This window comes from Syngnathus leptorhynchus, chromosome 2, assembly GCF_054491065.1.
Source record: "Syngnathus leptorhynchus isolate UIUO chromosome 2, UIUO_Slep, whole genome shotgun sequence".
NCBI lineage: Eukaryota > Metazoa > Chordata > Actinopteri > Syngnathiformes > Syngnathidae > Syngnathus > Syngnathus leptorhynchus.
In genome coordinates, this window is record NC_141196.1 from 22,297,231 (window position 1) to 22,310,257 (window position 13,027).

The 13,027-nt window shown below is 42.3% G+C and overlaps 1 protein-coding gene across 8 annotated transcripts in view; it reads left to right on the plus strand.

The window, feature by feature from the left end:
• Positions 1-13,027, plus strand: part of LOC147061268 (storkhead-box protein 2-like) — a 47,744-nt gene that overhangs the window by 7,009 nt on the left and 27,708 nt on the right. Inside the window, exon 3 of one of the 8 annotated variants that reach the window (XM_085906508.1) lies at positions 2,407-2,757. The exons of 3 other annotated variants lie outside the window; for them this stretch is intronic. In XM_085906508.1, the coding sequence (XP_085762634.1) occupies positions 2,550-2,757 (208 nt within the window). In that variant the 5' untranslated portion in view covers positions 2,407-2,549. Of the gene's footprint in view, positions 1-81; positions 2,758-10,838; positions 11,196-13,027 lie in introns of those variants that run through there. 4 more of the 8 variants (XM_085906507.1, XM_085906506.1, XM_085906505.1 and 1 more) reach the window with 4 other exon arrangements.

Genomic DNA, 13,027 nt, shown 5'->3' on the forward strand with positions numbered 1-13,027 from the left:
TTTGCATCCAGAGAGGTGACATTCCATGTCCCAAGAGCCAGCTTCCCCAGCCGGGGATCCGCCTTTGGCCGCCGCCCAGCTTGCTTTGCACCCGACCCCGTTGGCCCCTCCTACTGGTGGTTAGCCCATGGGAAGGGAGACCGACGTTTGAGCAAAGGCCCGGCCACCAGGCACTTGCCTTCGAGCTCCACCTCCAGGTCTGGCTCCAGAGGGGGGCCCTGGTAAGCCGCGCCCGGGCGAGGGAAAACTAGGTTTATATATTTTATCCATCATAAGGTGTCTTCTGAGCCGTGCTTTGTCTGGCTTCTCACCTAGGACCCTTTCGCCATGGGTGAACCTACCAGGGGCATGAAGCCCCAGACAACATGGCTCCTAGGATCATAGGGACACGCAAACCCCTCCACCACGATAAGGTGGCGACCCACGGAGGTGGTAAATAATATAAATGGTTAAAAACCTAACTTTTTGTCATGTGTGTTTGTGTTACCAGTAGTTTTGTGTCACATTTAAAGTCTACTTCCTGGGTAAAGGGAGCAACATTGTAACGTTTGATGAATATGTAATGTGTTGGGAACGGATGTGACGTCCAAAATCACTGTCGGTGGACCCCGATCAAAAGATTGGGCATTCCTGGTGTAAAGTTTTACTTCTGACCTACTGCTCTAAGAGAAATAGTATGATGCTTTTATATACTGCTATAGTGTGTAGTTTTCCCAAGATGATCAACATAGCACTAGAATGCCTGAGTCTCCTTCCTCAAATCAGATATCTGACATAGTCCAAAGATTGGCTTTTGAAAAACATGATGCTACAGGGCTCCAGAGCAGTGGTCTCCAATTTTTTTCTGCTGTGGACTGGTTCATACAAGAGCATGTTTTTACGGACTGCCAAGTTAGCTAAGCTAAGTCAGAAAGAAAAAAAAAAATGTACCAAATGACGTGCGGACTGCTTCCGGGTCACAAAACTCTTTGGTACGTACGTTGGTTCTAAGTTCACAAAGGTCAAGCCCTATCATCACATAGAAAGGTTATTTTGGGTCTCATCAGTTCACAACATGTGGTTCTATTCTTCATCTTGCAAATGATTGGTGTACTGTATTTTTATTCAGGAAGTCTTTTGGAAGCACTTGATTGTGATACGCTCATTCCAGACCTGCGGCTCATTAAAGTTGTTGTTAAAGTCATCACTATAATTCTTCCGTTACAGCTCTCGCAATGTTTATCATCAATTGCTGCTGATTTCCTTAACATTCAACACGTGTTTTTTTTTCTCATCATGTCACCAAGCATAGCTAAAATTTACAGTTATTTTGCTGTCATGCAGCCAGTTGAGTGGTTGGCTGTACAATGTTGGTATTGACGCAAAGTACATGCGGCAGTGTGTCAACAGACACAAAAAAATGCCTATCGCCTGTGTTGCTGTGTGGGTTGCACCATTTGGTCAATATGCAGCCAGCTAAAAAGTCTCATTTTGATTGGCTGGTTCGTGGAATTTTTGATTTTACACAGTAAGCCTTAACAAAGATGAATTCAGCTTTCTCATGTGTATGTTTTCTATGAATGGACGGCAGCCTCCAGTTTTTGTAACAGGAGTGAAATAAGTGGATGGGCTTACAAGAATCCAGCCCCCCCTCTCTTTGCCCCCTTTCTGTCCCTCCTCTCCGCCCTCCTCTCCCACAACACCGAACACAGGCAGCGAGAACAGACAAGACGAGAGAGCTGGAGAGCAAAGTGACGTGACCAAGGAGAAGACAAAGAAAAGTGGAGGCAGTTTTTGCTCTATTCAAGACATAGCATATATTGTTGATTTATTTTAATGTTTCTTTTGGTTCTTTTTTTCTACAAGACCTCCTTCATCCTTTGGTTAAGCTTTTGTTGGATCACAAATGACAACAGCTTCTACCCGAAAGCAGCATTTGTCAACGGACTGCTGGAGCAATGTGAATGGGTAGTCATTGAAGAGAGGAGCATAGCTGTTTTTCCCATGGATGTTTTGTTGTCCACTCTCCTCCCTCCATTTGCTTTCTTTTGTATCAGCGCGCCCTCCCTCTTTTCCTTTTTCCTTCGGTTAGCTGCACAGGCTTTTTTTGTGATACATCAGCTCCTTCCCAGAGACCTCCTTTGACCTGTACCAACATTGTTGTCCCCTAGACTTGGCCCTGCTGCTTGAGAATTGGTCGTCCAATTTCTCTGCACTGATAAGTTTATTTTTATGCATTTGTGCCAGTTAACATACAGTATTTGCGGTCCAATGACTTGCTGTGCTGTCATAAATTTTTTCGGGATTTTGTGATTATTTTTGGTCATGTCACCAGCGACATGGCCATGAATGTATTCCCCCCCCACACACACACAAAATGGTGGTGGTTTGATTTTCATTAATTGACTTGAAATATTGATTCTGCAGAATGGAATTCACGTGATAAGTTGCAAGCAAGAACCCTCAAGTCTTTTACCTGCAGGCTCCAACATCCATCTTGCTTGTTTTCAACTCAGCCTTGTAGATAAAATTATCGCCTGGTTTTTTGTCCGCCACCCAATGCGGTGAGGATGAAGAAGACACACAGCAGCGCTTTGAGGCGGGCATGGCCCAGCTCTGAACTGTCAGAGCGGCTACTTTCACCACCAACCTGTGCAGAGCCTCACAGGAGCCGACGTTCTCGCAGTGAAAAGGACTACAGAATCCACAAACACAGGAAGAAGAGCCACTATCCTCCACAGTATGTGTGTCAGAGTCCACCGGCTTACTTTCATCCAGGTACTGTGCACACTTCTCCGGAGAGATTGTTTTTGAGTTGATAGAGATTCTTAAGATTCTTGGACTCTCTTTACTTGGAATTAATTTTCAAATTAGCTTTTGCAAAATGAGTGCTGTTTTTGTCAATCAAGTTTAATTTCTTTAAAAAAGGGAACTTCGGGAGTACTGACAACTGCTGCATTTTTAGCTGATGATCGTTGTTGCCATGGATACAATCCAGCATTTTTGTCATGCTATCATGTGTCTGATTGGTTCCATTTTGTGTAATGTAGTAAATAATCCCTCGTTTATCGGGGATAATTGATTCCAAGACCACCTGCGATATGTGAAAATCCGCAAAGTAGTGTCACCCTCTCATTTTTAACATACATTTTTTGTGTCTCAATAAGCGTATATTAAGCCATATAAATGCACATGTTATTATTAGAACATTAAATAATAGTTTTAAACATGTAAATACTATACTAATACATAGTATAAATGACATACAGAAAATAATATATGAATAATATAAATATAAATATGATGTGGGGGGTAGTGTGGCTGGTTATGTGGGTTAGAGGTTGAAAAAAAATTGTCCCAATTACATAGTTTCTCTAGAAAAATACATTTAAGTAATTGATAATGATTTCTGACAATAGATTAATTGTTTAGTTAGCTTTTCTTTACTTAAAATTGTACGCGCCTTTTAAATTTTGGCTTGTCAACAGCTAATATTGTCAAATCTCTGTAATCCTCTGTGAAAGCAGACTGATTCTAATTGTGTTAAATTATAAAAAAAAGCATTTGCCTTAACTTTGAAAAACAATTATAAATACATTAAGAATCAAAACATTAACAGAATACAAATTATTTCACTGTTTGTGCAGAAAACACGACTATATATTATAAATAAAGAAATATATATTTAAACTGTATTCATTTCATTTGTTGTACATCTTTTCAATTAAATAAAATGAATCGATTATAGGCGGCACGGTGGGGCATTCGTTCACATTACAGCTCAGAGGTGCAGGGTTCGAATCTGGCTCTGGGCTTCCCGTGTGGAGTTTGCATGTTCTGTGATAATCTAATTTTGTGTCGACAGCAAGTGGCAAAATACCAACACCCTGAGGTGGGTAAAAACTGGTGTTGTTTGCTGCTTAATTCATATCGCAGAGACACATTAATCAAACACAGTCATTCGACTCGTTGGGACAGGTACTGCAAAGAAAGTTTTTAACTTAACTTCCCTTTAATTTATATTCAAATAAAACCTATCAATTCCATCCAAAATTTCTTCTTTTTTCCGGCAGCTACGAGGACCATTTATCTATTTTGCAACACTAATGTGTGCAATAATAACCAACCCAGATTCTATCGTTGGCCACAATGGAATGTGAGATTCTACTTAAAGCGACACAAAAGCGATGATGGTCCATTTTTCATGAGGTATCCCAGTTTGTTTTTTTTATTAGGAAAATGAAAAAAAGTTGTCATTTTCTATTTTATCCATTCATTTTGGAGAAATAATGAAACAAGTAATGCTTTAAAAATCCCCCACTTCTAATGAGAAATAGGGCTACTCAACCCCTTCAAGTCTTGGTTGATGACATCACGGAAGGAAGCGACACGATTTCCCCATTCGAAATCATTGTACAGACATCGCTTAAAATGTAAAAACAACAGGGATCAACTAGCCTCAAAATGCATGTGGACATCTCTACCCATTTCAACTTCTGAAAACCTCTTAAAATGATTTGCCTTTCCATGGCTGATTTAAGAGCAAGAAATGAGCAGCCTCTGTGCACCTCAAGTGCCCTGTCACATCTATTTCCTTTCACCAGTCGCCAACATACACAAACACGACGTGTTCTGAAAGGCTTTATGTAAGCTGCGTTGTTCATAGGTTGTTATATATTGAATTGAAATCGGCAAGGGTTCATTTGACTTGCGTTTCCCCTGAAGTCCACGTATGGAGTACCACCTCCACCACCTCTCCAAAAAGGAGGTGCTTTAAACGGCCACACTCAGCTGAAGGATTGGCCTCCTGGCTGCCGGTGCTCCCAAATCAAGTGGAGTCGGGACACGTGACAATTTTACGCGTTTGTTCTTTTATTTACCGTAAAGGTACAATACATGTACAGAACATTGTGGAAATGGTTATTAAGGGAATGGAAAAGGTTTATGTCACGTAAAAATATTGGGGAAGGGTCACAAAGTCTTAATATTGTGTGTAGGACCACAATGCAACACGGGATTCATGCGCAACCATGACTTACTACGGTTTCGCTATGCATGATGTCCCCGGGTTAGTGTAGTGCAGGGGTCGAGAACCTTTTTGGCGGACAGAGCCATACATGCCCATTTTTTACAAATAATTTCCCGTGAGAGCAATACCATTTAAAAAAACAATAGGCTAGATACAATAAAATGCATGTATTTTAATTAAGACCAAACATTTTTTTGAGTGTACTAATGCAGGGGTCCCCAACCACCGGGCTGCGGACCGGTACCGGTCTGTGGGTCAATTGGTACCGGGGCTGCCAAGCCGGACAGAAAAAAAAAACTTTTTTTAAATCAACAATCAGTTAATTCAGGTGAAGACGCTTGTCCCAGCCACGTGTCATGTTTTCCTAGTCGAGCCCGCAAAGCAAGCAAAACTGTGCAAGAAACAGATGTTTGAAAAGCTTCTTCGGAAAGGGAAAAAAGCCCAATGAGGAGACGGAAGAAGAAGAGGCTCTGACTTCTAAGAGTCGGAAAGCTGCATTCAAAAGAAAATTTCTGGAGTCCTACTTAAAATGTGGATTTATCACCACAGGTGACTGAGGCCCCAAACCCACTCTGCATAATATGTGGCGACAGGCTAGCTAACGAGGCAATGAAGCCTTCAAAACTGCTTCGACACATGGAGACCAAGCATCCTGCATTAAAAGACAAATCTTAACTACTTTGGGTGTCATTGTCTCCGATTACGCTTAGATGGGACCAGCTCGTTTCTGAGAAACAAGCTCAGTGCTCGAACTAATTCAACGTAATGGTGAGTTTTATTTTTATGTCGTTTATACTTGTTTTTATACCAGTCGTGTCATTTTATTTTATCGTATTTATATATTTATTACAAATGTATTATTTATTTATATAAATGTTATTTATTTATGTAAAGGCCGGTCCGCAAATAATATTTCTGACACGTAACCGGTCCGTGGCGCAAAAAAGTTTGGGGACCACTGTACTACTGTATTCTTTTGAATAACGTCACCCAAAGAGCCATATCTGGCTCGCAAGCCATAGGTTCCCGACGCCTGTTGTAGTGTGTTAATCCTGAAGGTGCACACTTTGCAACGCTTCACGAAGGGTTAACTACACTTCCAGCTTCTAATACTTCTAACTACACTGACAGCCCTCTACCAGCCAACAAGAAACATGAAATATATTACGTTTCGATATAATAGTGTATAAATACATATAACGTTTCTATTTTGTGGATCAACCTTATTTGCGGGTGGTTCTGGGATGCATCTCCCGCGATAAACGAGGGATCAATTTCCTTTTGCGTGTTGCTACACCCAGCCACAACGCATCTATTAGGCATCATTGCTGCATTAAACGTTCAAAGAATCATGTATTTCAAAACAACAGGACATATTTTAAGCATGTGTAGCCTGAAACAAGAGTACCGTATTTTTCGGACTAAATGTTGCTCGGAGTATAAGTTGCACCAGCCATAAAATGCACAATAAAGTGAAAAAAAACCCATATATAAGTCGTACCGGAGTATAAGTCGCACTTTTGGGGCAAATTTATTTGTCAAAATCCAACACCAAGAACAGACATGAACCAGCAACAACAGGCCAAACGATACGGTATGCTAACGTGACGTATACACAAACGAGGAGCTGAGAACGGGCCTGATGTAACATTCAGAGTTATTCAAATAACTATTACATAAATAACACATTCATCAAACATCTGTGTCACTCCAATTCATTAAACCCATCGATCATCCTTTATGTAAACAATAACGCGCATGTGCCGCGCCGCTGACGTTGGACTCGTCGTGAGTTGCAGTTCTAATTATTCCACAGATCCACATAACGATATATAAGGTATATTTCAAATAACAATATTATCAAACCATCTGTGTCACTCCAAATCATTAATTTCATCGATCAAATTGCTCGTCCTTTATATCAACAACGCCACGTGTGCGCCACACAGATTTAGTATATAACTATAATGTAGAGTTAACAAGGTACCAGGAAAGATGTGGGTTTGGTAAACGGCTCTTTATTTAACAAAACAAGAGTTCAACGAGCCAACTACTGAACTGCAACAATAAAAACATATACAAGTAGCTACACGAAAAAAAAAAAAACTCTAACATAAATACGTTTTTCAAACCTTGTGTCACTCCAAATCTTTAAATCCTTAACCCCTAAAAACCCTAAACGTGGGGCCCTACGTTATCTTCACCATCCCGTGATCGAATCCTTTGTCCTTTATGTAAACAACCGCCGCGCCGCTGACGTCACTTGCAGTTCAGATTAGAGTAATCTCTTGCTACATCGCGGTTCGTTTATCGCGGTTTCACTACATCATGGATTTTTGAATTTGGAAAAAAATTCACTTAAGTCGCTCCGAAGTATAAGTCGCCCCCCCCCCCCACCAAGACTATGAAAAAAAAATGCGACCTATAGTCCGAAAATACGGTAACATGCCTTCGCTTCCTTCTGTGACGTAGTCAGGCTGATGTGTCAATCAAGCAAACGCCACCCAAAAAGTAAGTCCACCGCCACCCTATTCCAAATGACCATTAAATCACTTGAGTGTTTTTCAGGGGGTATTGTCATATTGACATCATTTTTTAATACAGTCCTATCACATAAGTGCCAATGTTGGGCTCGCTTTACTGTCCCTTTAAAAAAAAAAAAGCCATTTGGAACTAAAATAACAAAACACCAACCTGTTAAAACATAGCAACGGCAATTTGTCTATTGATTTTATCAATATGTTTTCAATATACACTGCTCACAAAAATTAAAGGAACACTTTGAAAACACATCAGATTTCAATGGTGAAAAAAATAGTTGTCCATCCTGATATATGGACAGTTTAATGTCTCAGGAACAAAAGGATGCCACATCTTTTGATGGAAATAAAAGTTTTCAGCCGACAGAGGGCTCAGTATTTAGACACCCCAAAAATCAAAGTGAAAAAAATGATGTGGCAGGCTCGTCCATTTTGCCTAAATTCAATTTTTGCAATTCAAAACTCTTTTCAATATCTGGTGTAGCCCCCACATGCTTGTATGCATGGTTGACAACGTCGAGGCATGCTCCTAATGAGACGACGCATGGTGTCTTGTGGGATGTCCTCCCAGATCTGTCTAAGGGCATCAGTGAGCTCCTGCAAAGTCTAACGAGCAACCTGGCGGCGTCTGATGGACCGAAACATTATGTCCCAAAGGTGTTCTATTGGGTTTAAATCAGGTGATCGTGAGGGCCATTCAATTGTGTCAATTCCTTCATCCTCCAGATACTGTCTGCATACTCTTGCCACATGAGGCCAGGAATGTCATGGATCATGGCCATGGGTGCAAGGATTTCATCCCGATACCTAATGGCAGTCAGACTGCCGTTCTCTAGCCTGTAGAGGTCTGTTCGTCCCTCCATGGAAATGCCTCCTCAGACCATCACTGACCCACCACCGAACAGGTCATGCTGAAATGATGTTGCAGGCAGCATAGCACTCTACTTGGCTTCTCCAGACCCTTTCACGTCTATCACAGGTGCTCAGGGTAAACCTGCTCTCATCTGTGAAAAAGCACAGGACGCCAGTGGCGGACTTGCCAATTCTGGTGTTCAATGGCAAATGCCAATCGAGCTCCACGGTGCTGAGTAGTGAGCATAGGGCACACTACAGGACGTTGTGCCCTGAGGCCACCCTCGTGAAGTCTGCTTCTGGCACCAGTAGCCAGCTGAAGGTCATTCTGTAGGGCTCGGCAGTGCTCAATCTGTTCCTCCTTGCACAAAGCAGGGGTTATCGGTTCTGCTAATGGGATGAGGACCGTCTACAGCCCTGTGCAGCTCTCATAGAGTAACTGAGAACCTGAGCCTGTCTCCTGGAATGCAGCTGAAAGTGATTAACAACCCCCTCTGCCACGTGCCTGACCAAAACCTTATCAGAAAAGGGTAATTGAATTCATGCCATACCCTGATAAAAAACTGTTCCTTTAATTTTTTTGAGCAGTGTATAAATATGTTTTGAAATAATTGAATGTCTGGCTTTTGAAAACATTTTGGGCAATTTAAGGTGTAGATAAAGCTCTATATAAGTCTTCTGCAAATTACTATTTCGGAGTTTTATTTTCATTTATTGCGGCTCGGTGGTACAATGGGTAGCATGTCCGCCTCACAGTTAGGAGGGTGCGGGTTCGATTACACCTCCGGCCCTCCCTGTGTGGAGTTTTGTTCTCCCCGTGTCCGCGTGGGTTTTCTCCGGGCACTCCTGTTTCCTCCCACATCCCAAAAATTCCGATTGAGCACTCCAAATTGTCCCTAGGTGTGAGTGCGAGTGCGAATGGTTGTTCGTCGCTGTGTGCCCTGCGATTGGTTGGCAACCAGTTCAGGGTGTCCCCCGCCTACTGCCCGATGACGGCTGGGGTAGGCTCCAGCACACCCGCGACCCCCGTGGGGACTAAGCGGTTCAGAAAATGGATGGATGGATTTTCATTTATTCTACCGAAAATAGTGGCGTTTGCAAACCTTTAAGGCAGAGATTTTGCTCAGATATTTTTTTAATCAAATTTTTTTAGTGCTTTCCTTCGTATGTGCGTGGCAGCCAGCCACGCACCCCGCGCTTGTCCTCAGTGAAACGCATTGCTCAGAGGCACGCACCGCACTTTGAGCGCTCATTGTTGTTCTCCCGACTTTACTTTGTGTCACGCTTTCGCGCGTCGCCAATATGAAACTGTTTCTGCTAAACTTGTCCCGTGTTACCTGCTAATTAGGGCGTAGATATAGACGGCATTCGCCAGTCAGTACTCGCCATTTCGTCTGCTTTGACACACGCACGCCTGCCACCTGATTCCCGTTTGCCTGATCCGCTGTGTAGCGGTACACCTGGGTGGTTGTCTGCCTTGACACAGGCACACCTGCTTCCTGATTCTCGTTTGCCTGATCTGCTGTGTAATGAGATCCCACTACGACGCGGATTTGCTGACCGGCTTGTCAGTCGCCTTGTGCACCCGCTCTGCTGCCTCCCTTTTCCTCTTTTTGCGTTGTTTCACATGGTTGTCCTGCCTCACTCATGACAGGCTGGCTGCCATGCTTCCCGCGCGTCTCCACAGTGAGGTACATTGCTCAGAGGCACACCCTGCGCGAGCAGCGTGTATTTAAATGCTGTTCTCCCATCACTTATAAACGCGCAAAGTAGCGCATTCGCGAAAGGTGAAGCGCGAATGGGCGAGGGATCACAGTGATCCCTCGCCACTTCGCGCTTCACCTATTGCAGCCTCAGTGCATTGATGTTTTTTATGAAAACAAATAATGCAGATATATTCGCTACATCGTCACTTGGAGCGCAGGGCTTTGTCTGCCCATATGACTTTAGAGCGCACTATTGGCTGGTAGAGGAGTTGATACCAATGGGAACACGTTAATCTGTATTCTTGCCGCTGATTGGCTTAGAGCAGTTGAAACCACGCTTTATCTCAGCCTCCCGCTACGTATCCACTCTACCACTTTGTTGGCGTCAGCAGAATGAGCAGCGTCTCTCATTTACGCTTTGTTTTGTCAAAAACGAGGCAGGATAACCAAATGCAACATGAGCTCTTTATTTGGTGAAAGGATACAAGGAGGGCTGGAATGCCGGCAGAGAAGGATGACGAGGAAAGCTGATGAGCCGGTCAGCAAGCGTGCGTCGTGCGTCATCAAAGCAGAAGGGCATAGCAAGCTTGTGGTCGGGGACAGGCAGAAGGTCGGGCCAAACAGAGTACAGATCATAAAAGCAGGCTTTTGCTAAACAGCAAATCAGGAAACAGACAACAGATCAGGCAAACGGGAATCAGGTGGCATATCAGAATCAGGTGGCATATCAGAACCAGGTGGCATATCAGAACCAGGTGGCATAGCAGAACCAGGTGGCATAGCAGAACCAGGTGGCATAGCAGAACCAGGTGGCACGCATACGTGTATCGAGGCAGACGAACCACCACAGATTGACGGGCTTGCGGGGTTTAAATACACGCCCTAATCAGCTGGTAACAAGGGCACAGGTGGCAGAGATCAGCACTGATTAGCGTATGGACCTCCGCTTTGGATATGCGCACCCCTGTGGACCAGCGTGAGGGCGCATCAGCAGGCCAGCACGGCAAGAGCAGAGCCGTGACAGGTTTATGTCCACGTTTTTTTGTGACTTTGTGAAGTTTAGTGAAGCTCTAAAGAATGTTTCTAAAAGTCAGTTTAACTTTAAAATGTTTGATAAGTGTTTAAATATACAATAAAGTGTTTAAAATTAATACAGTAATCCCTCGCTACATCGCGGATCGTTTATTAATTTAAAAGTCAAAATAAAACTTCTAAATTGAGGAATTTTGGCACGAAACTTGCCCACACGCCAGCAGAAGGCAAGGAGTGCCCACACAATTGCAGTGCGTACACTTGTACCTTTTTATACAAAAAAAGTTATAATAGGAGTTCTAAAAACATATTTACAGTGTTGAACCTTGTAATAGAAAATTTTTTATAATAATAAGAGTTCTAAAAACATATTTACAGCATGTACACTTGTACCTTGTTAAAAATAATAATAATAATAATAAAAGTTGTTCTAAAACATATTTACACTATGTGTTAAGAATTCTCCATGTTATTTATGTTATGTTTGTGTACATATGTCGGTTACAGTGGTACAGGAGTCATTGACAATGTAAGTGGGTCTCCTAACAAAAGAAATGAACGATCACGTGTCAAACCTTTAGGACAATGTAGTATTGCTCCAAATGTTTGTTTACATACCTTTGGAGGTCCGTTTCCGCGTGTTAGCACGATCGCGAATTAGCATCTTTCCGCTAACACGTTAGCCTGCCCTGTACTTTTTATGTTACACGCACACATGTATAAAATTTATCCATCCATCCATTTCTGAACCGCTTTGTCCCCACGGGGGTCGCGGGTGTGCTGGAGCCTCCCAGCCGTATTTTCAATATTTATACAACATTTTCTGAATGTTATTTATAATTTACGTTTGAAACAATTATTTAATGGTCTGATAATAAAATATGCACTTAAATTGTTTATTGACATTTATTGACACACAAAACATGTACAGATGAGAGGGTGACCGTACATTCACTTATCGCGGGTGGTTTTTGGAACCAATTATCTGCAATAAACGAGGGATTACTGTATTATAAAAGTCTTGTGAGTATATTGCGAAAACATTGACTACATCGCGGGGGTCTTGGAACCAATTTATCAGCAATAAACGAGGGATCAGTGTAAAGCAAAATAGGAGATGTGTCTGTTCTTTAAGGGCAAGATTATGATGGAACGATTCAGTAAGGTTGTATTGCTCTAAATGATTGGGCAGTTGTACTTGAGTTTTGAATGTACTATTATCATTTTTGTATTTTGTTGAAAGCATCAGTCAGTTCACAGGGCTTCCGCTGGTCTCATAGTAACCGTTGAATGGCTGTTTTGTGATGACTTGGAACGAAGACCAGCAGCTCTCAGCAGGAGAAATTCTGTACATTCTGAAGCTGTTGGCTCGTATTCCTCCAGGCTTACACACTTTCGTTGTAAAGAATCCTATATTTGTTCTGTGACTAACTGAGCTGAAAGGTTGGTGTCCTGTGACTTGTCCTATTATGTCTACAATTGACAAATGCAGTTTCAGTCTATGGCCTTTTATTATAAACTTAAATTCAAACATTGCTCACTCCTTGATGCTAACAAACTAAAAATGACTTTTGCGGTCAGTAACGTTACATGTACTATTTTTCCAAAATGGCTAATAAATGTGCACTCTTAATTCTGACCAACTTAATTGAATGTCAGCATGTTGTATCTTGGTCACAAGGTATTATATCTGGATTGTGAGTATGTAACAGCTGACTTGTGCATGTATGCGCAGTCTTAAGGATGTAACAATGGCGAGTATTGTACTGAGACAAACAAGGCTCTGACAAATGTCCAAAATCAAAATACAATTCCGCTCTGTTCACAAATATTGAACATTGGAGCTTTGTTGCAACTAAGATGCTATCGTTGTTATGCCTAAAAAATAC